The sequence below is a fragment of the Pholis gunnellus genome, assembly GCF_910591455.1.
Source record: "Pholis gunnellus genome assembly, chromosome: 18".
Lineage (NCBI taxonomy): Eukaryota > Metazoa > Chordata > Actinopteri > Perciformes > Pholidae > Pholis > Pholis gunnellus.
Genome location: NC_136545.1, coordinates 6479318 through 6503847, shown reverse-complemented (window position 1 = coordinate 6503847; position 24530 = coordinate 6479318). Strand labels below are relative to the sequence as shown.

Genomic DNA, 24530 nt, shown 5'->3' with positions numbered 1-24530 from the left:
CAAAAGAAAAGAAATAAGTGTTTTGTTCAGGAAGATAGTCTTCACAAATGAACACCACCTTTTGTGGTATTTAAGCCTGAATGCAATCGCAGAAGTAAATGGCTAACGTCAAATGTCTGTGGTTCTGTAATCTCATTTAGCCACTTGTTAGCAACCAACTTTTTTTAAGACCGGTAAGAGCTCCAAAATTTACAAGTCCCGTATTACCTGAAGTATCTCATGTCGTAGAACAAAACGTTAAAATATATTGAGCTTCTTTTGACTCGGACCATGACTTATTTCTGGCATCTAACCAAAAACCCATTAAACAAAACATTGACTTTAAGACGAGGGAGCCGGAAAGCAACAATGCTGACTCATTTCCAGGTTCCAGGACACTCTATTATTTTTTTGCAGTATAGCGGGTTATGTCCACGCTTTGTTAGCCATCAGGGGTCGTCTGCTAGAGCGATTACAGCCTGAGAGCTGGTGGCAGGGTGGTTTTTTTATATGTTAACACTGGAGGGCAGCAGCTGGGCTTTATTGCTGAGATAAAAGGCCACAGTGGACAGGTCCAGCACTAGATTTATGAGAAGCTCTTGGTGAGATAGCGGAACATCCAGCAGCCCCCTCTTCATCTACCGGATTGAGAGAAGCAGCAAGGAGAGTTTCACTCCTCAAAGCTTGTCATTCTGGAGGCAGATGTGACACATCAGCATGATGAATAGGCTTCTGTGTTCCTGTCATCGCGGTTTTAATCTGAAAACTGGAGTTATTCCAGAGAGTAATTTCACCACAGAGCTTTGCTTTATGCCACACACCCGTGGTCTAGATAGAAACACGCAGACACACAAAGATGAGCCATTTGCCTTTAATTAGAGGTGTAATGTAATATTGTGTAATAATAGCTCACAGTACAAAAACATGATCCGTAGCGCGGAACTGAAAACTGGATCACTATGTTGCAGAAATCATTTGTCTGAGACGAGAAGCGCCAGTGTTCCCTTTCACTACGAGATAATGAGCCGGCTGAATTCAGACACGGTGTGTCACTTCACTTTCACCTCAGCAGTTGGGTTTCAGTCCTCCTCTTGGACCACATGTTTTAACCTCAAGAGATGTGTCTTCTTTACATGTTGTAGATCTACAACTGTTTTGATTTGTTTGTATACTTCCATTGACTTTGATTGCATTTGTACAGCATGTAAATAATGCTCTGCACCTTTACATGTAACCTGTATTTACTTACAGGCCAACATGTTTGGAGTCTGTTTGACCAAATAAGTTAAGATACTTGCACTTCATTCAATTCAATTCAATCCAAAATCACAAATTACAAATTTGCCTCAGAGGGCTTTACAATCTGTACACATGCGACATCCTCTTGTCCCGGAACCCTCGCATCGGAACAGGAGAAACTCCCCCAAAAAACCCTTTAGCGGGGAGAAGAGAGGGAGAGACCTGTGGGAGAGCAACAGAGGAGGGATCCCTCTCCCAGGATGGACAGAAGTGCAATAGATGTCATGCGTACAGAATGAACAGCATAACAGAGTTATAACATATTCATGCATTCATCCAGGTGAAGGCATCTTTATCTAGCCATTTTACATTCTTAAAATCAGATTGATGACGTCTATATTGCATGCTAAATGTAAAAAATGTCTGATTCTGGTAACCCCCAGTGGGAGGACACTAAGACCAATAGTTGAAAGCAACATATACGATACCTGTCGGGATTGTGTCATTTTACTACAAACAAAACTTCTGAATAGATATTCCTCCTGGCATCAGATGACTTTGACAGATTATGAAATTCCACACTTTTGTGGCTTTAAATTGTTGTGGTAAAAGTGTTGTGAGTGCATCAAACTGAACCCTCTTGAACGAAGCTAAACCTGACCGTTCTTGTATTTATCTACGTTGGATGCTGTCACTTTTTCAAAAAATCTAATTTGATTGAATGAAAAATGAAGCTAGCGGAGTTTCATTGTGCACTTGCATTGTTTACATCTGTTTAATAACTTTCCGTCTTCTTCTTCTCTGCTTTTAATTGAAAGCATCGCTACACTTACTTTGTTATGGCCGCCAACTGTCAATCAATGCAGAAGTGTGTAACTGGTTGTAGAAATATGAAATCGTGTTCCTTGTGATTGAAACAGAATGCAGACCCATTCGTGAAAACATGGCTCCATAGGGCCACAAGTGTTCAAAAAACTCCACAGGGACGCTTTAATCTCAAACTATGCTGACTGAATGTTTCATTTATCTCCACATTCAGAAGAGATGACGAGATGATACAAGTGACAGCTCTGTGTTTTCTACCTGCCCTTTCTCATTTAATCTGATGCTGCCATCCTCCAGACTCGTTCACCGACCCTTCAGCCGAAGGTCTGTCCAGAGAGCGGGCGAGGGAGCGGGACCGCAGCCGGCCTCACGAGAGGAGGCACCACTCCTCGGCAGGAGAGAAGCAGCGCTACTACTCCTGCGATCGTTACGGCAGCAGGGAGCAGTGTCACACCAAGTCAGCCGGGCCCAGTCGATCCACGTCTCCCGGAGAGGGACAGGACGCTGTTTTTGTCAAGCAGGTCAGTTACCTGCCACGCTGTATGTAGTGATTAACAGCGAGCTCGTCGTGAACACCCTGTGCTCCGTCAGTATTTTGGGCGGTGACGCCTGTTTTATTCTTTTGGCTCTGTACCCCAGCACATTGGATTTGGATTAGAAACAGCGACTATGAGGTTTTAGGGCTGTATTTCAGCTTTAGTTTTTGGGTGTTCACATCCATACTTGGCGAACAGTGTAGGAATTGTTGCCCTTTATATTCAGTGCACTCCCAATTTTACGACAACGCAGCAGAACGATGAATGATTCTATACATTACCTAAGAAGCTTTTATAGCCAAACAGCGGTAAGTTATCTATACACTGTTTTATTGTGACAGAATAAAACCAACCCAAACTGTAAAATGTAGTAGATTATACATCAAAACGGCTGCAATTATTAAACTAGACTGAACGCTACAATTTGGAACTGTAAACTTAACGCCACCCTGTCTGAGTAAAAGCTTGTTTCACCTCTGGAACAACGGTGATGATGGCTGTGGTTGTGTGTGGTCAGAAATGTGCTCTGTTGCACCTGTAACCACACCCAACAGTGATGTCACGGTGTGCTGAGTCACCCTGGAGTACACTTCTGCATCACTGCAGCAAGGTGAAAAGTGACATTATATTTAAGGTCGGGAAAAACTAGAATTTCAGGGTTTTTTATGTTGCTCTTTAACCTCACCGTATGTGGAGAATTACCTTGGCCCCTAAAGCAAAATAACTCTACTGTGTGTTTCCTCAGCATGGTAGCAGTGTGGTCAAAGCTGGCCCTGGAACGCTCCCCTCTGGTTCAAGCACTCCAGGCCGCGGTCGCAGGCAGCTCCCACAGACGCCACTAACCCCTCGTCCCGCCGTGACCTACAAGACCGCCAACTCCTCGCCTCTCCAGTCCGGTGCCAGCACCGCTGCGACGGGGCACCAGACTCGCTTCAGCCGTGGCCTTTCAGAGCATGAGCGCTTACACTGGGGCACCGACGAGTCCCCGATACCGGTCACCCGCATCGGTTCGGACCCTAATTTAAACCGACAGTCGCAGGTCGCCTCTCAACAGGCCCTCCTTGAAGAGGACTTCCAGGACAGTGTGAGCAGCCACGGAGGGGCACGCTCCGCCAGAACCGCCGCCTCCACCGCGGCCTCGACTTCACACGGAGCCGCCGCTGCTCCCGCCACAGCGGCCGGCGCGCAGGGGAGGGGGGCGGGGGTGGTTCCCAACGGGTACCACTTCACCCTCGGGGTCAACTCTGCGTCCGGGCCTGGGAGCCGGGGAACAGGAAGTCTCAGGGAGAGGGAGGAAGAGGACTGGTGCTAACCGAGGACGGGCAGCTCGTCAGTGTGGCACAGCGCTCACGTCAGGTCCAAGGAGCTGATGGGAATAGAAGGGAAGATATTAAGGAAAAAGCCAGTGGAAAGTGCTGTAAAAGGGGATCCGAAATCATTCCAGCTTTGTAGTGTTACTCTACTTTTTTATACAACAAACTTTGAAGGAATAAAAAATACACTGATGACTCTTTCTACCCCCTTTACTTGCACTGAAAATCATAGCACCTGTGAAGACCCTTAAGTATTTTTGCCTTGGCCATTCAAATCAGTGATGGAGCAGAAGATAAAAGCCAAAACCTCCTCGTTCTTTGGGTGAAACTGTGTGTGCTTCAGACTGATCTGAATGCCTCAGTCCTGGCGTTAATACGGCTACTCTCAACACTGTTTTTATTTTTGTACGTTTCATTTTGTTTGTGGTTGCCGTATGGGTGAGAGAAGAGTTTCAACTTGATCATGTTGATGCTTTCACCAAATTCTCTTTTCTTCATCAGCTTTTACTTCGGGGTAATCCCCAAATTCTGACCAGAGAAGATTATTGGGAACTATTTTAAATACGTCTTAAACTTCCACCATGACAACCAAGGGACACTATGAGTAATGTGACAACAATAAAACAAAAGGAGGGGTTAGAATGGAACTAGAGCCCTAGTTTTCATGATCACGTTTTTTGTAAATTGTACCACATGTACATATTTGGAGTGCACATAGGGACGCGATAACTCCCTTCTGACGTTATGTGGCTGAATACTAAGTGCCTCGTTTTCCAAGATGTATTAAGATGCAGCCTGGTCAGATGGACTTGAATACACAGTAGGGGATGTAAGTATTTACACGGCTGACAAAAAGTGTAGAGAACAAAGTTTGAATCTGGTATAATGGACAGAATGCAAAAAAAAAAAAAATTACACTTTTTGTACTGAATCTTGTTGTAGGTGTGTGAGAATTACAGATCCAAAGTAAGCAATGTAGTGCATGCCAGGGTCTTGAACTTGTCAAAAAATAGTGTCTGTACTTTTGCTTAAGGGTGTGTGGTAAGCATTTGCCTTTCTCTTTCAAATATACTGCCAGCCAGTTGGTAGAAATGGTCTCTGAATGCAGAAAAGTGCCATTTTTTTTATTTCTAACCTACAAAAATTCTGCCTCCTCAAGCATACAGTGTATATCTCATCTCTGCCATATTTGCCCACATTTCATGGGTTCCCTTTCTTCTTAACTGTTTCCTCTGAGAGCAGTATTGTGTGAGGGTTTGTAGGAGAGGTTACCTGTTTGTGTGTCCACAGGTACAATAAAGAGTTGTGTTGTTGCCGCAGACTGTTGACTTAAAATAGGGCTATGCAACAAGACGACACTTCATCTGCCCTGTAGCTTTACCCTCTGGAATCTCCAGGTTCAGGCTTTAGTGTGGCTGCGACCAAATTTTACATTTATGTATGAAGAGTTGTAAATTGTAAATGTATCTCATGATGTACAGTTAACTGACAACACACACTGAGGCACAAATGCTATCCGAGCTGATATATGTGAATCACAGGGCATTTTTGAAGTTGGCAAGTTGACTGCATGACGCCTACCCAGATAGAACCACCCAAAACATAAAACTGTGTTCTTTCCAGACTTGGGTTAAGTTGTGTTTTTGAATAGTTTTTGGTGGTTTTTAAATTGTCTTGGAAAGCCAGATAAATGGGATTGACAAAGTGGCTTTAGTGTGAGTGTATTCTGTCAATAACAAAAGGCTGAACTAACATGTGTGTGGTACTACTGGAGCTCTACATGCGCCTAAAGGACCATGTAGAGCTCGTGTCTGGGTCCAGCTCAGACACGAGGCTATATTTTGCTTTGGTTTATTGACAATACTTTTTCCCCACTTCCCACTGGGCATAACATATCTGCTTAAAGAAAAGCCTCATAATATTTTATAATTTTGTTGTTTTCAACAAATCCCATGAAAAGACCAATGCCAACAATGTGTGAATCTGTCTTTCACTATATTTCCCTCCCCTGTATGTGGCCCACTGGTTCCTCATGAATAGACCTTTACAAATTCAAGAAAGAGTCACAAATGGGTATTCCTACTGCTAAGAAAGGCTCAGTAATTTCAAAAAACATTTCGGAATTATATATATATTTTTTAACAAATGTTATTTAAACAGGAGTAGGTTGTGATAATATTGGGCCACTAAATTGTAATAACCTGCACAGGGACTACAGATGGTAATTAGCTCCCTAGCTAACTCTGGGACATTTACATTGAGGGGTAAACTGAAATGTTGATTAATGTGCACTGTCACTGGTAAACACACATGAATCAATTTGTTGGGTACTATTTTCACTTGCGGATTGATACTCATTTGGTGCTATCGTGAGTATTTATGGCAGCCAGAAGGCGTACCATACCGTGTGTGCATTGACTCAAAATACGCCACGGTGGCCATATTCATGATGACGGCACATGTTCCTACTCTGGTTCCTACTCACGACGTACATCTTTAAAAACTTCTCACAAATTCAAAGTTTAATTTTTAAAACATTCTCGGTTATTTCCCAAAACAGCTGGGTTTAGCGAACATTATTTAAACGGGTAAATAGTGTATTTGTTGGGGACTATTTTCAGCCGTGGAATCAGATGCTCCCGTCTTCATTTATGGGAAGGAGGTCGGTGTCTGTGGGATTGATCCAAATAAACTACAGTGTGTGTTCAAAGTAAGGAACATGTCACCCACAGCGTGGCTCATTGATTTCATATATGGCTTCATATATTTGATAGTTTTTAGTTTTTTAAATTTTTAGAAACAATGGAGCTCTACAGCACACAGGAACAAGCCCCTTTCTCAGCTTTTAGATACACAAATAATACTTTTAATTAAAGTAATTAATGTTTGGTTGTTTTTTTTAAAATTGAAAATAAGAAAAATATAGAATATTACTAAGCTTGACCTTTTAAAACACATGATACAGTTGAATGCAGTTGTTTGATAGAAAACCTACAGATTTAAATGAAATTAGGTCATTAGTGCGGATATTTTTTGAAAAGGATTTGTCATAATTGTGAGTGATGGAATTTGAGTGTGAGTAAGGGATCTTGTTGAGTAATACAGATGTTGCACATAGAAGGATTATCTACTTTGTGTCAGAGATGTGGACTCGAGTCTCGGTGTCTAAATCTCGCGGTGCTCTTTGTATCGACTCCAAGCAAGTTTATGGACGTATAAATTATTTGCAAATATAATTTCATCCAAGTCAGTTTATATCCTTGTGCTTTAATTTGTACTTCCTGTTCTCTATTTGTGCAATCTATTTCATGGGTCAAAGCAGTAAGGCCTAACTTTAGGCGGGGCTCCGTTCTTTGTAAAGGTGACGTCACAGATTACTCGTTGTCTTTCGGTCCATGGACGTTGCTTTAAGTCGCCATATTGGAGCAGAGAGTTGTGTCCATCTCTACGGTAGATTTTTCAAAAATATCCAACAGTTTCAGGCCTCCAACATGAACAGGTTGCTAAGTATTAGTCCTACAGTTTTACTATTACCGCCCCCTCTGGACATGTCCTGTTTGCATGTTCTGAAATGGAAATGTGCATGTGCTAAAAAAAAAAAAAAAGAGGCATTGTTTGACTTCATTCAGTCCACAATTTGTACAATTTGTTTGGTTGTATTTTTCTGATTATCTAAACACACAATGTATCTTTTTCACGTGAAGACAAAAAAAGAAAGAAAGAAGAAAGAGCTTGAATAACATTTTATCACAGAGCCACCAAAGTGGAAACAAGGCTCTTTCTCAGAAGAGAGGTTCTGGAGTCCTTCGCTGCCTGATCTGTTACTTGACTGTCTCTCCCACAGTCATTTCAACTGTACACATAGATTTTATATGAATATAAGTCCTTGAATAAAGAGGTATGATTATGAAAGCGCAACATGTAGATCTCTGAAGATTGTTTTGTGATTAGAGTTGGGTTTTGAATTTGAATAGAGCACATATAGAACTTAAACACAAAGCTCTACATTTAAACTTGAGTGTTGCCAGATAAGTTCTCGAGTTAAATAGCTGGATGTTTTTACATTGCTTTTTACCAAAGAAAAATGATGTAAACATTCAGTAAGTGACTCATTGGATATTAAAGAGTCTAGGTATTTAATCAACTGGGTGTGGATCCAGATGAAATCAGGAACCCAAATCTACATCCAGTTCAATTCCTCTATGGCTCAAAATGATTGTGTTTGTCATGAAGATGTGATGGTGTAAATATATTTAGATATAATTTGGCTGGTTATTTCTGCTCCTTGGGAACAAATTATGCAGTATTGGTTACCTTTGACCTTCAACTGACAGACCAACAATGTACTGAGGTAACATTGAGGTGATATTAAAGGGGAATGCACTAAAGTTAAATAGATCACTCTGATAACTCTCCTTGTGTTGTGAAAACAGTTGTATTATGTCTACATTGACTCTGGAGGAGTTTGTCAAATATTGAGATCATAACCCTGATGATATCATCAAATGAAAATTGTATTAATGTTATTAATTATGAATGAAAGCATGAGCCATATTTCTGTGAGCTTTACGGAGCTTTATAGTGACCCGTCCGTTGGTCATTTAGCTGCAGCATCATCTGTCTCGTGCTGCAGTGATGAAAGGTCCAAACGTCTTTTGGAGACCAAAGAAATGAATCAGTCTTTCAAGTTCAAACTGACCAATTCGCAGCCAAGTTGCGGAAAGGCTTTTGAACTAAATGGGCGGAGGCCCTGCAGGATTTTAATTGGTCCGCATTACAGGAGAGGGGCGGGGCCTCCGTTGTCTCGTTTGGCGCCTGTGTGATATGATGCAGCTGCAGGTCAGGAGGAGAGAAGCTGCTGCTGCTGTCTGAGGAAGAGGAGGAGGAGAGGTGAAGAGGATGAGAACTTGCTCTCTGTGTCTCACTATAAGTTCAAGAAACAAAGTGCCGTTCAGCAATGTTCCTCATGTTTGACTAATGAGAGCCGCCTCGTTACAGATAGTTTTATATGCAGAACACGTTTTGGCTCGCTCATTTGTATGTCGCAGCATCTTAATTACAAAAAGGTGATTAAACCTGGAAGATGTTCTGCGGGTTGTTTAAATGGACGCTTTGCCTTCTCGGGCTCTTAACCACGAGCTCCGCCGCACCTGACGATGATTTTGGAGGCGAGTCCGGCTCCGGGATGCTTCAGACAGGTAAGAGTGGCGCCACACCTGTGGAGCCTCTTAATTCGATACCAGTGCAGTATAAACATGCTATAGCATATTTATACTTTGTTTCACGACATTTTATTTACCACGTGCGACTCGTTAAAAGGTTCTCCGGCTAATGTTAGATATGTAGGTAACACAGGGCTAATTACACTAGCTGCTGCCTTCTTAATTAGCTAGCACCACGACGGTTAAGCTAAGAGTCTGTTACCTGTAGTCGCGTGCCTTTTATATTTATATATATCTATGTATATATAGGGTTTTGAAATTCGTGAATATACAGGAGCCGTTATACGTTATCCTTATCCATTTCTACCAACATGTACTATTATGTAAAATGTAACGTTATGCGTTATTGTTCTCCAGAGAACCCACAGAGTGATACACTCTGCTTTTGTCACATTGTAGCCTACGTTTCCTCTCCATCCTCTGTAAACTGTGACTCTGCTGATGCACCGATAACAAGGGCTACATCATGTGTGAGGGCTGTTTAACACCCGGTCACATCAGCGGACTGCATGGTGTATTAAGTCACATTTTCTCAGCTGGAGTTGATTCATCACTTGCTCAGTGCCCTTTGTGTCCAGATGGATATTCTTCCACTGCCTCTCAGATACTCGGCAGCTTCACTCAGTCCATCTTTGATGCTGTAACTCTTTTCATTTCATCTCTCTCTGATGTCAGAGTGAACCCAACCCCCACTGTGTGCGAGACTGAGTGAATAACTTTGACCACAATGAAACAATAAGACTTTTTCCCTGCAGGCCAATCGCATTTAATAGCTTTGTTAAATTGCTATAACAGCCTCTCAAAGGGAGAAAAGAAATGCACACAAATTAAGAATGTTATTAGAGCAAACATATTATTCTAATTATCAGCCTGCAGGTGTTAATTTAACATTAACAAGTCTGCTCATACATTTCAAGCCCTCACACTGATTTAACGACCATAAACGGTCTTACATTTGTAATATTGCTGCTGTCTTCCCTCTCAGTATGCACCGTAAGTTGCCAAACCCTTTAAATCAGTTTGATCTGAGATCCTTTATCTCCGGTAGACGTCTACAGAGGAACACACACACACTTTGATTGATAAGTTTGCTTTTACTTTGCCCAAAAGAGATGTTTTGACTTGCTGAATACATCATGCGCACAAAATGTCTGCAGAAAACACATGTGGAGACCGAAGCCAAAAACTCATCCACGCTTATTAAAGCACATGGAATGCTTTCTTGCTGCCAAGCAGACTTAGTTAATCACAACATGGTTTTCCACAGCCAGCTCTGTTGTCTGTCTCATCAGTGTTTTCAGTGTCTGGACTTACTTTGTTGTATTAGAGGATCTTTGATGCAGACATTGTGTTTCTGAGCTGGATTGGAGTTGTTTAATCCATGACCTGTTGGAATTGATCTCAGATCGGAGCCGCGCCAGGCGCCCGAGTATGTCATGTCTGGATTTAACAGCATCACACGTAGTTTATTTTCCACTTTGTGTTTTATCACATTTCATCGCTATCATCTGTGTGTCAGAGCCACACTGGAGACCCAAACAGGGGATGTCAGAGAGCAGGGAACCAGCTGAGAGTTTGGCTTAGACCGGTGAGCATGTTGATTGAACCCAGCATGTCGAATGTTTTCACTGTCTGTGTTACTGTCGATGGCAGAGTGTGAAAGCCTTGTGTAAACTTTCACTGGATATCACTGTATGCACTGATGGTTATGTAATACTGCTGGGATAATCTCCATGCGTTTACTCTGTTGTGTTTTCCTTAGTCAAATCTCTCCTTGTTCCAGATGTAACTGAGCTCATTTGGGGGGATTTGTGACATGTGCAGATACAATGGGAGCTGATTATAGATTGTTTAGAGCAAATTGGTGCTGTGGAGCTCAGTTTGTCCACTAATCATAGGGAAGTGTCAAACTGTCCTTTTGGCCAGACTCTGAACCCCAAAGTGCTCTCGATGCTAAGGCCGGATTCTGCATGGTAGGTTTTCATTTTTAAATGTCATCCTCAACCACAAATCAGATTTATCACCCAGCTCTAGGTGAGTGACAGGCAAAATTGTGAAGCGCTTTGGATAAAACGTTTACTATTTGTTTAGTGATGCTGTTTTGGGTGGTGAACCTTCATCAGTTTAAGATTCATTAAAGGCAAATGAATCTTACCTGATGAAGGTATACAAAGTGAAACCAATTCAAGTTAGTTAAGTGCAGGGTGTTAACTATAACTTGTTTGCATATTGGCAACCAATTCTGACTCGAAGATGAAACGATTCTAGGTGACTCGGTGAATAAATCCATCTTCCTCGATGCTCGAGGAGACGATGCTAATCGGCACTTAGCTCTCCTGCTACCACCAGAGCTTCCGACTGCAGGTTGGAGGCTGCAGTGAAGCCGGTTCTGGGTCTGTTGAGGCGGACTGGTCGCTGCTGAAGGAGTTTCTGGTGATCCTGGGGATTTTGCGCAGAAACTGACCTGGTGGTACCGATGACGAGCATTAAAAATAACTATAAAGAAATAGTCAATCTTCTCATTTACTTATGAGGGTCTCATAGAGTCAATTGAGACGGTTTCCTAACAAGTTAAAAGTTCCTTACAGTAACTTTAAAATCACATGCTTCATGACCATTATAATATATTTGCTTAGTTGGTTTTAATTGCACTTTGCAGCCTTTTGCTTTTATCAATATACCAACTTTTCTTCCTATAGACAGAGCGATGTACAAAAATACATGAATTTAGTGTGGATACATTTCTGTAAAGTGAACTGTGCATGAGTGTAGGATTTTGGAGACATACCTCTGTAGCTCCTTGCATTTTGCATCAGGCGTCTGCCATATCCAATCCATCCATCCATGTATCCATTCTTTGAGTCAGCCATATTGTGACATGTCACTGCCATATGTCAGGAATAGCTTACTGGAACCTCTGACCCTACGAGATGGGTATCCTTAGAGCGGAGTATGCAGAACAGCTGTTGGGAAGAGTTTCGTAAGGTTTACAGGAGGTGTGCCTGTGTCTGAGTGTCTCTCCATAGCTCTCAGCATCACCCATCCACTCACCTTAGTGCTGCCCCAGCACTAACTGTCTTCAGACGTGGGAATCGCCGACTAACCTTCTCGACCTCCAGTGTGAGTGTGAGTGAAACTGTTGCAGTGAACGGCTCTGAACTGTGTCTCAAGTGGGAATTTGGGAAGGCATCATTTCACAGACTATGATTTAGATTATCCAACTTCAAAAACGTTTTGCCCTGCTAAGGTTGAGGCCTAAATGATGTCTGTCTGGCACTTTGAAACCCCACGGAAGAAATTTCCAAAGCTACTCGCTAGTTCGCAGTGAAATTTGATCTGGATCAAATTACCAAGAGGATTCTTCACATTTACATTTACGTGGGATCCTAACTAAAGCTGTAAATATACAAAAAAAATAATATAAACATTTTTTCTTTCTTTTTTAGGTTTTAGACTGCTGGTTGGACAAAGTAAGCAATGGAGTAAATAACTGGCAGATTGCAGCCCTGATAAAAAAAATCTCCTTCATCACCATTTAGGTCAATGAATAGGCATCTTAAAAATGAACTAATTACACGGACTGGTTTTCCATTAATACTTTCTGTGATCCCAAGAGGATGAACCCTGAAGTTTTAAATGATCTTTCCAGTTCCATTATTGACATTGGTCCAAAATGTTTCACTTGCACACAATATGTCATCTAATGTGCACACTGACCTGACATTTGCTTAGTACAGTTGTGCTCCCAAGATGATGAACCCTTGAGATTGTAATGAGCTTGTGACCTTTCCTCAGGACAAACGTAATGTGTGTAGCTCCACTACTGGTTAAGGTCTAAAAATGAGCCTAAATATTTGTTTGTGTCATCCAACACTTTTGTATTGTAAAGTGAACATTGCAACCCCTCGAGGTTAGAATTCAAGTTTTCAGTTTTTTTCTTTTTTGCATTCAGGCATTAACTGAACCTGAATTTCAAGCAGTTGGTCAAGAAAGTACGGTGATAATCAAATTAAGATATAACACTAATAAATGTAATGCAAACGTCTGGCAGGCACACTCTTGGTTTTTTTATGTTTTCTAATCCCTCTACATGGGGAATGGTCGTCATTTAAATTCATTTGGTGCATTTGCAGCACTTAGGCCACATCACCAAACTCTCAGACCAGATTGGAAACACAGTACCAGCCATGTTACTGACACTCTCATGCTTTTCCAGCAGGTTGAGCTCATGATGTCATTGCCAATATAATGCCAGATCCACAAGCAGGCATCTGCATTCAATGAAACGTGATCTTGGGCCTTAGTGCTTGGTGAGCCCTGATCTGGGGCCCATTAGCCAGCTTTAACCAGGCAGAGGCCCACATGCCTTGGCGTGCGCGGTGTAACATTCCCTTTTAACGTACTCAGACTGGGTCATCGGCCTGGTTCTGGGTGTGGACTGGAGCAGGTCACAGCTTGTGGTAAGCGTTGTGTGAACAGAAAGCGGGTGGAGTGGGCTAGGTGCAAACCACATGTTGGATCAGAACCTCCTTCGTTGTCTGTCTCTTCTCTCAAGCCAACTGGAACCAGATGGCAGATAGAGCAGGTTGATGGTGTTCCGTTCCTCACATGTTTGCCGTTAAGGATGAACAAAAATGATTTTTTTTCTGTTTTTTTTTAAATATTTACCAACCTTACCTCAGTGACCACTTTGTAGTGTCTTTTCTTTTGTCACCGCAAAGAGCATGCAGACACATTGCAGCCTGTCGGACACAAGCACACAGATGTATGTGGAAAGGGCAATTTAATGATGTTTTGTCCCAAGCCATGCGGTTAGTGGTTCCGCTTGACTCAAGTGTTGAAGCACTTTATTGTGTCCATTCTCTGTGCTGCACTTGTACGTTTTTTTTGTTGTAGCTTGCAAATGTTAAACACCTGCCTCGTGGTGTTGAAAAGAGGGCTTATGGTGACTATGTGCACCTGGTGTCACAGGTGATTTGATTTGAAACATTTTCCCATGTAAGTAGCATGGATGGTGATGATAGTGATTTATATTTTGACTAAATAGTGTATCTGTAATCAGTGTAACAAGCAAATAGGGTAATATGGCACCAGGTAAAATATGTTTTTCAATTCTTTGTGATTTCTTTTTATTATCTGAAATGATTTATCTCAAACATAGTCATTAAAAAGTATCAATCTAGAGATTATTACAGAAGTTAGTGTATGATGTTTCCACTATGCCACGTACTGCAGATGAAAATGAGCCTGTACATTTACATGCTCATGTTAATTAATATTCACTGTCCCTTCATAGTTTAAATAAACACAATGAAACTACACACCATGAACTTACAATCGGGTCTTTTTCAAAGACATTTTGAAATGTGCACAGTAGGAATAATCTCAGGGAATTCTGACATTTGTGATGGCCTAATTCAATCTAGCTCCGTCAGCTTCAGGGTCCTGGTATTAATTATGCTTGTTCACTGTAATGGCTGACAGGGGACCTTGAATAGAACAGAGCCATCATTAATGTTGTAAGTAACACATGCTCTTCCTGCTAGGACATGTAAAGATGTCTGCTGTGATTAGGCCTCTTGTTTAAACTCTGATTGATCCGTTGTCTTGCTAACCAGTCCATTCAAAGACTACTGCACATTAGCCCCTTTGCACATGTAATGGACACTACTCTGTTGAAGGGAAAACAACAGTCATGGTATGACATATAGCTATCAAGTTTTGGTTACTTTGGGTGTAAATATTAGCTCTTCTGGAGCTGCCGCACACTCTACTCGCAATAAAGTAGTCTCCTGGACTTTGCCGTTACGTCAACACTGTAACCTCTTCACCTTCTGTTCATGTTTTGAAACTTTTTTGTTTCTGGTTCACCCTGGTGCCATGGTACTTAACTGTTATCGTATTGATTAGTTTTGGCCGTTTGGTGTGTTTTGTCACGTTGCACTGCTTGTCTTGTCAAAGTAGAAACCACGCTTTCTTACTGCCTCTGGACAATAGTTAATGGAGCGGAGGTTTCAGTAACAGCACTTGGCATGAATCTGGCACGAGTGTCTTCAGTCCTGGCAGGCGTGCATCGGGTGCCCGTTGGTTTCTAATGGCAGGGCCTGACTTTATTTGGCAACCATTTGCCCCGTGGGAAACATTTAAACTATCATATTATTGTTATTCATCATTAAAAAAAGAGTCAAGGTGGAGCCAGGAGGCCAGTTTTACTGCTGCAGCTGTGACATGTGGTGTAACTGCCTTAATACGCTTGTGTTCCGCAAAATAGATGCCAGGTGATGCAATGTTGTTTCATACCAGTGAGACACACATGCTATCGCACACACACACACACACACACACACACACACACACACACACACACTTAATTCCTGTCCTTGCCACAGGCTCCTGTTTTACCTCGTAGTCAAGGAGCTTTTTTTCTTGCCACATAAAAAATCCCTGTAAGAGTACTAAGAGTACAGACCTACTGTTCTACTGACCATCTGCATTTTGTGGACCTCTGTGTGACATCAGCAAGGTGTGCTGCTGCATAGTAGAAGAGTCTTCTGGCTGTCCCAGTACATTAGAATATGCCATTAATCAGGATTTGGTTATGCAGGTATTTTAGTTTTTTAGTCTCTGGTGGGGATTTATTGATATTAAAATAATTAGTGTCGTTCTTGAAAGTTCACCTAGCAGTGTAACAGCTTAAAAAGGGAAATAGCAAAACCTTTTGGCTGTGGCGTTTGAATGATTATTTTCCCTTCATTTGCTGTTGGAGAACCTTTCTCATATAGCTTGTCTCTAAAAAGAATGAACTAAACCTGCTTGTTGAAATGAAAAGGTCTTTTTGGTGAAATGAATAGTGTGGTAGGTTGAAAGGAATAGCCCTTGACATGTTCATAAACGTCCTCCACTATGATGAACATGTGCAGATGCTTATCTTTATTGGTTTGGCTGAACGTGACTGATGACGGACCTGAGGTGACAACTCTGTTATGACTAACAGAACTCGAGCAGATCTTACATGGGACAGCCGGAGGGAAAGACTCTTAGTTTGGTTTTCTTTCTTTTCTTTTTTCGTCACTCTCCAGCGGGTGAACCATGCCCTCACCTTTTTAAACTCCTATCAGCCGCTGTCTGTCAGGACCCGTTCCACCTGTTAAGCTTTTGTTTACTCTGATGTGATTGATTTGTTATGAAGTCTCGGCTCAGTCCGGTGTGTCGCCTTCACTGCTCACATTTCCGTCCAGACTGAGCAAGGATTTATCAGCCCTGGGGGGTTTCTGGGGACCAGGAGCTGACTTGCTTTCTTTATTCATCGCCTGCATGGCACTGTGCCACTCTAATCAAAACAGTTCCCCCTGAAAAGGAGACATTAACCAGCTTTTCTTTTGTGCTATGTGTATGAAAGAGGTTACCAGTGTGTAGGTTTGTTGAACACTTCGGTTTTTCTGTAAGGTTGAAGGTAGTAGTTGGTGCCTACTTTTTTTTTCTATTTGACTCTAAATGGACCATAATTTACTAAATGAACATCATGCTGTATTGAAGAAGACTTGAAGCTAGTGATTGAGACCATAAACCCATGTTTACAATGTTTACTGAGGTAATAAATCAAGTGAGAAGTAGAGTCATTTTCTCATAGACCTCTATACAACCAGAGAAAGAATGCAGGTTTAAGGCACTTTTGCATCGGTTTCACCTTTCAGACCCAGAGATTGCAGCCTTGTCTTAACCAACTTTCTCAAAACAAGTGAAGAAATATGCCAGAGCAATACAAATGCAACTTGTTTTCAGTAGAAATCAGCTTTCAGAAACTTTAAAAGTTGGCAAAAAAGGATCCTGTGACAAAATGACTTTCTGTCATTAACATGGACATTTAGCTATGTTCTGCATTACTTTAATGCCAGATACAAGATTTAAAAACCTGTTCCATCATGGTCACTTCGATTAGCATTACATATTAGCTTAAGCTATTATCCTATTCATATAATTAGAAAATGGTTCTTTGATCTTGGCCTTGACCTCATGTAGTGGCACAATGTCTTGAACTGTACAGTAAAAGTACATTGCAGCAGCATGCGCAGGCTGACAAAAAAGCCTGTGAACACTGAACAATGCAAAGACATGTTGGGGAAGCACACAATGCAACTGATTGTACTTATTTCAGCCACTCAGTCTGCAGTGCATTCTCAAGAGACATGAGATTGTGCGTGTGCAGACTGACATGCTTCAGATAAAGGCTCTGCCAGCTACATTCCTGTCACACTTTTTACTTAGCTTAATTTACATACACACAGCATTAACCCCTTTTACACACACACACACACACACACACACACACTCACAGAGTGGAGAAAGGACAAGAAGCCAGTCGTTGTGTGTTGAGCCAACAGGAAGGAGTTTAGTAAGATCAAACCTAATGCAACTGATCTTTGATGTGCAGGAGCTGCAACCAATAATGCTTGTTCGTACTCACATTGGAATGAATTGACAACCTATTGTGTCTTTGCTACAATATACTGTCACTCTAATGAGCTATTGGGACTTGATTAATAAATAATTGTGCAGTAAATCAGATTACAGACACAACTGTAGTTCACTTATGGGAATTAACTACTTTGTCGTGTCAGTTTATTGGCAGCATCCGAAAATAACTGCCCAAAAAAATGATGTGCCCAATGCTAAACATTACTGATGACTTAAAACAAATATCAGTCATTTTTAAATCTGTGTTTGTTAGCGAGGTGTAAAAGTTACCTTCTTTCACAGTATAATTTATATAACTATATCAGTGAATTAATATCAACTGAAAATTAAGATATTTTCAAAAATCGGGCTGCACAATTATAGTCAAAATTAATTTAATCAATATTGAGAAAACAATTATTTATCAAGATTAATCATTGATTTTAGGGACAACATATTTTTATTGCACTTTCACATTTAAATTATTCTCCTGCTATTGTACAAATCGTTACAGCAGAACTTTTTAAAAAATGACATGAATGGCCCTATCAAGAGCCAGTGTTTGGTTTGTCTCTTCTGGGCTCCTGTAGAAAGATGGCGGCCGGCTCCATGAAGAGAACCCGCTCTGTATGTAGATGTGGCTCATCCTAAGCGAGGGTAACCTGGTTCTCATCACCCGGCGTTGTTCTCATCTCTCCTGATGAGGTGAGAGTGAGGTAATCGGCTGTTGTCTGTGCTGCTGACAGGCATCAAGAGAAAAGCACCGGTATCTGTGCTGCTGGCGCCCGCTCAAACAGACATATGCCTGTCAGGATATTTGATTATGTTTTCCGTTTCCATGTTCCAGGGCTGAGACTCTGAGTTTTCATCAGTCTATACAAAACAGGTCAGTCCGAGGACATGAAAGCATTCATGAGGGTCCGTCAGAAGGCCAGCCCTCTCTTCCTACATTGCAAGTTGGATGGTTACATTTTCTGATTTCCAGAGTTGTTGTTGAGGGCAGATATCTTCACTGTTTTACTTACGTGTGACAAAAAAGAGGATTGGGCTTTTCAGAGTCGTGTTTCTCTGTCACCTGTTATGCTGCCCTGTGATTAATCCCCCCCTCAACCGGTACGACCTCTCAGCCAGTCTTTGGTTTGTTGGAGACCTAAAGAGTAACTAACTCAACTGAACTTGACTCTCAGGGTCAGGATTCACACAGCAGAGGTCCATTCGACAGAGCTGAGCGACTCTTGTAAAGATTTTTACAAGCGTTTTTTACAAGCACTTAAATGGCTTTGTCAATATAACTGTGGTGTTTTCTTACCTCGTCCACTGTGGTCTGGAAGGTAATGATGACCCTAACAAGACAGGGCCCTGGTTATGAGGGCAGCGTAGACTTTTGAGGTCAGGAGATCTGTCGGCCAATGTATGATCAGTCACACGGAATACTTTATTTATAAATATTTATTTAAATCACCAACGACACCCTGCTGAGATCAAATCTTAGGTATAGGAAATTTAAAAGCCAAGCTGACAGCTCTGTGAGGCAGTGCTGTGAGCTAAATGCTTATGACAACAAGAAATGGTGACATGCTAATGTTTAGTAGGTGCAATGTTCGCTATGTTTACCATCTAATTTTAATGTGTTAGCATGCTTATATTTGCTAATTAGCACAGAAAAGTACAGCTGAGTCTGATTGCGGTGTCATTAGTTTTGCAGGTATTTGGTCATAAACCAAAGTATTGAACAAATTAAAGAACTGACCTGGTGATGGTGCTAGATGAAAAGGGGTAGATCACCAAAGAAGTTACAATTAATCCTGAAGGAAACATGAATGTCAGCATCAAATCCATCCAATGGTTTTCAAGACATTTTACTCAAAACCTCTACTATCAACCTCATGGTATGAGATATTTCCTGCCGTTCCAAACGAGCCATGTGGCTGAAAAAAGTTGATCTCATGGTGAGAATGTTGTACTTGATGAAAACTGGACATGTTGAAGATACAAGGTCTTCAGCTCACATCTGCATCATTAGAGTTATTAGTATTTGACACAGAACGGGTCTATTACATACAATGTTTAACTTAACTGTGGAGTGTTTGCCACATGAAGACAGACACAGTGCAGTAGAGGTGCTGTACTGTTTGTACAGGGACGACAGCAGCAGCACTGCGAGTGGCACTCTGCCAGTATTGTGGTGCCGTTCCCATACACAGTACTGTATCCTATTTAGTTTGTCACTGCGAAAACACACTCAGGTCCTAGCTTGAAAAGATGGCGTCTATGAATCAGGTTGCTTACATAGAAATGTAACATAAAACAGAGTCGATACAGTATCGGTTATGCAATTTGGAAAATCTGATCTGTTTTCCCACTGTGGTTAAACTTTCAGGGAAAATAAATCAACAAACTTAAGGGAGCTGGAAATTATGTATTAATTTCATTCTGTGGAGAGTGTTTGAAGCTGATATTAACGTTTCCTGTGGATATAGAAGGGCCTCTTTTAGTTGGAAAATAATTTTTTCCCATCCCCTGACATCCCTCAGTGGGTGCTGGGATCTGGTGGTTTGTCTTTAGTCCAAAACACACGCGTTCCATTGACGCGTTTTACTCCTCGGATTTCCACTCCAATTGAGAAGAGTTTCTCCTTTAGCGCTCCAGCAGGCTCATTACCTGACTCACCAACTCCCTAGATCGTCTAAAAGCCCCTTCTCTGCTTTCCTCGTCTCATGTAAAATACAAATTTACAGGTCGCCCTGCCTTCCCCGGCTCTGCAGATTTATTTTCCCAACCTTTATGTACTGTTTCTCCCACATCTGTTTGCACGTTCAGCTGACACATTCTTCATCTGGCTGTGGGGTTCTTGAAATTGCTAAAAGGCGGTCAGAACATGTCAAGCAGTAAACAAGCATTTATATAGCGTTAATGAGCATGTAATAACAATAATTGTCTTATTATCCTACATTTCTGTGGTTCTGAAGCTAAAGCCTCACTAGATATGGACATGGTTAAAGATCCTCTCATGTTGCTTGTTGGACGCAGGCCAGTGGATTGCCACAGGTGCCGTTTATGTGCCAGGTCAGTCCGGCTTTGGGGACTTGCTGTTTGCAAAGTCAACTTCTCCAGATGTACTTGAATCTTGTCTCTTGAGGCCCTTTCACCTCTTTTCATCTGTTGTGCAGCCTCCATACGGTAGATTGGGTCCAGAGATGGATCCAGGCCCCGGTGCTGAATGTGCATTGTGCCTATGTGAGAAATGAAACGTCTCTCATGAGAAGCAAACTGTCAGCTTCACATCTGTGAAAACATGCAGCTTATTTGCTTTTGCTGAAATCTCTGAATCTACAATTGCGTCTCATATTACTGCAGTTTAACCAGAGCTGTAACTTGATAATTGTCATTTTTGTTATTATTATCTCAGCCAGTAGGATCATGCTATCGGTCGCGTGTGTGTGTGCATCACTGTGTCAGTTTGCACACTTTTAATGTTGGGATGGTGAGTTTGACTAACATCTACTAGTATCTACATATATCTAACATAACTACCAGTTGTCACCCTGCTGAGTACATCACTGCCTTCTTACTTGGGCCATTTTAATTGTATGTTTGAAAAAAAAGATTATTATTTTTCCTCAATGGATGGCAATGTCGGTATGTTTATGTTGGTCCACCACTTTGACCCAGACTGAAATATCTCAGCAACTATTGGATTGGATTGCTATAAAATCTGGTACATAAATGTAGTTACTTAGCTGTTAAGCATTTCAGGACTTTTTTTATTGCTTTGTATCTTGAAATAGGACCTGTCAGGTAGCTGTATATCAATCAGTCATACCATTTGAGGTTTTTACATTGAATCTAAAGTCCTCTTCAATTGTGTGTTTAGTCACACTAACACTGACCTGAACCTCAGAGACCTGAAGTTCATCATGTTGAGGGGGGGAGTGGAACAAACCCCTGATGGATGGCCTGGATTCCCGACAGTCACACTGAGTCACCACTCGCTGTCCTGCCCTCTGCCCTCATGTCATTCACGAAACGTGTGAAGCAAGTGTTACACTGCTCTGAGCTATCTCATTTGGCTGTGCAATGTCTCAAGTTCAGTGCTTGTCAGTATATTAAAGAAAGGGGAAAAGAAAGATGAAAATTTGACACATCAGTCACACCACAGCCTGCATTGTTTCGATGTGCAGAACTACCACCAAGCACTACAGGGCCAGAAACATATCATTAGTGCTATTCACTCCTGCAAAAACAGCAGGGAATTTGACCTGTGGGCATGTTCATCAGTCCATCCACTTCCTTTGGTGTGTCCTCTGATTAATTTCTCTGCAGGCGAGCGTAGAAGCAGACCCGAGCAAGTGTTGACTGGTGCTCTTCAACGTTTCCTCTCCCTGAAGGAAAGTTTTTCCGAGGAAACTCTGGCATTGTCTCTGGGAAGCTGTTGCGTGTTGAAGGCTTTAGCGAGTCCGAAAGCATGGCCATTTTTCACTATGGATCCATTGTACCGTAAAATGGCATTCAGACACTAACAAGAAATGTTTGGATTAGCTGCACCCCTGGGTCATACTTAAATATTATTCATCCCAAGAGGGGAAATGAAAAAATGTCCGAGGGGGCTCAGCAAAGTTTTGTGAAAAAAAGTTTATTATTCTCATTTTGGTTCTGTTTTCCAATAAGTTTGTGATGATGGATTTTATGTGTTTTCTTTAACAATAAAATCTTTCAATATGCTGTTAATACAAATCATATAACTGAACACCTGCAAAATTTAAGTTTTTCTTATTGTGTTTTAGTGTTCTTTTTTTAATCCTAAATAAGATAAGCAACCTCGCACTACAAACCTCCCACCGTGGTGTCTAGCCATGCTAGACGTCGACCCCAATACAAAGTAGGTCAATGGAATATTTGCTGCTCTGTGAAGCTGTACTAGACACAGTGGTGATTTGCTAACGTCAGTATGCCAACATGGGCAAAACGTTTATAATGTTCACCATCTTAGTTCAGTGTGTTAGCATGCTAACATTTGCTAATCAGCTCTAAATACAAGGTACAGCTGAGGGGGGTATTTAGTCATTAACCAAAGACATGTTGTGATTTTGACCTGACGATTGTGCAGATGAAAAGTCACTTTGATACATTGCCTGGAATCCTTGAATGCCTGCACAAAATGTTGTGGAATTCTACAAAGTTGATGTTGAGATATTTCACTGGATAAGTGAAAAGAGGAAAGCTCATGGAGTCCTGCAGATGGGAATCTACTTTGTGCATTAACCTCCTTTAACGTTTACCTCCGTAATGTTAAATTTACCTTGCTGATGACCGGCTCCAGTGTTCTTAAGGCCCTCTTTGAAGAGATTACAACGGCAGTGAAAGCAAGAGAAAAACACTTCTCTCTCAACCCTCCAGGACTGAGTGATTAGTCGCTCTGGATACATAGAGGTAGATGACCAGTCCTGCAGGAGTAAAAAATACTGTTCCTACTTCCCACTTATTATAATGTACATGTTGAACATCTTAGACTTGCTACTGATACAACTCTGGTTTCAATCCCTACTGTTCCTCAAGCACTATCTAACATCACTCCTAAACATCCTCCTCATGGCTCTGTAATTACCCCATCCAGAGTGCACATATGTCCTGCTTTTCCAGATGAGGAAATGTTGGAGGTTTTCAAGACGAGCGCCCATATCTACATGCAGGCAGAGTTCATGCAGGCTAACGGCCTAGCTGTTATATCCATTCAGTTCCCTTAATTCCCTCCGTGCCCTGCGTTGGGGTATAGGCCCGGTTAACAAGCCTGTCTTCACACAAACACAGACTTGCCATAAGCTCACTTTATCCTCTGTAAGGGACACCTCTTGAAACAATATCCAAACACCGGATCTCTTGCTCTCTTATAGCCAGAGCTCATGAAGTCAGCCATCTGAGGCTGTACTGACAGAAGGTTTTTCCATTAGGGTGCTGCGTCTGTGAGCATTTCACAACCTGCTGATCAGTTAAAGCTTAGTATGGCAGTAGGTGTGCTCATCACTCAAAGCTCTGTTGATGACTGACTGACTGAAATGTGTAGGAACAAAGAGTTTCTTATGTTTCCTGTGTTCACTCCAACTTTCCGTCTCTCATTTCCTACTTATATGGCCCGGTGATTTCCCGCTCGTTTTCCACCAGGGCAGGTGGAAGTCTTTAATCTTGTGCCATTTGGGCTGCCCCGTGTACCAGAGCAAGGCCCAGTAATTGTACGAGAGCAGTAATAGAGCTATCTGTTGGTCCGTCTCAGACTATTAGAGTAATGTGATCCCACCGCAGGATGGCCTGACAGCCGACTCCGCTTCCCCTGATTACCGCTGCTGGAGGCCGGCCAGACCAGGAGACAGTGGTGGGCGGTCAGAGTTTGATTTAGATTGGAGGGATGTGTTATTAAGTCCCTGTGGTTATCACTGCGGTAACCAGCCACCAAAGAAAACACTGAGTCTCCACAGACAAAGGAAAGCCCTCTAACAACTACAAGTGGTACTGTAGGAAGGGGTTTAACAATCTGACAGACACACTTCTGACTTGTTGCTGGTGTGTAAAGTTGTCACTTATGATTTAACAAACACAGCACAGACATCCTCTTTAATAATCTGTTCAGGTACAGCGTTTTGGCTTTAAATGGGGCTCTGACAGTAGGACTAATGTAGGTTGTTACATTTTCAGAACGGACATTGGTAGGATTGATGAGGCTACTACACTCAGGCTGAAAACATGCTGTATATACATCAGACAAGGACCTCACAACAGACAGTATATGGTATAAATCACTCTCCCCCCCAGTGCTCTTTGGACCCCTCCAAAGTCCTAAATCATTCTCTCTTTACAGAAACTGTGACACACAACAACGTTCAGTCTCACAGTTTCCAACAATCACTTCGCTCAAGCTGCTCTAGACAGTATTTACAAGGAATTATTAAACACTACGAGCTCCGTACTTT

At 41.8% G+C, this 24530-nt stretch overlaps 2 protein-coding genes across 2 annotated transcripts in view; both read left to right on the top strand.

The window, feature by feature from the left end:
* cacna1bb (calcium channel, voltage-dependent, N type, alpha 1B subunit, b) overlaps positions 1–3891 on the top strand; it is a gene marked incomplete at both ends in the record, with an annotated part of 140032 nt that extends 136141 nt beyond the window's left edge. Inside the window, 2 exons of the mRNA XM_079178483.1 lie at positions 2341–2564; positions 3325–3891. Coding sequence (XP_079034609.1) covers positions 2341–2564; positions 3325–3891 — 791 coding nt within the window. The remainder of the gene's footprint in view (positions 1–2340; positions 2565–3324) is intronic.
* Positions 3892–8975: 5084 nt separating this feature from the next.
* Positions 8976–24530, top strand: part of LOC306710627 (uncharacterized protein) — a gene marked incomplete at both ends in the record, with an annotated part of 75422 nt that continues 59867 nt past the window's right edge. The window contains one exon of the mRNA XM_079179269.1: positions 8976–9090. Coding sequence (XP_079035395.1) covers positions 8976–9090 — 115 coding nt within the window. The remainder of the gene's footprint in view (positions 9091–24530) is intronic.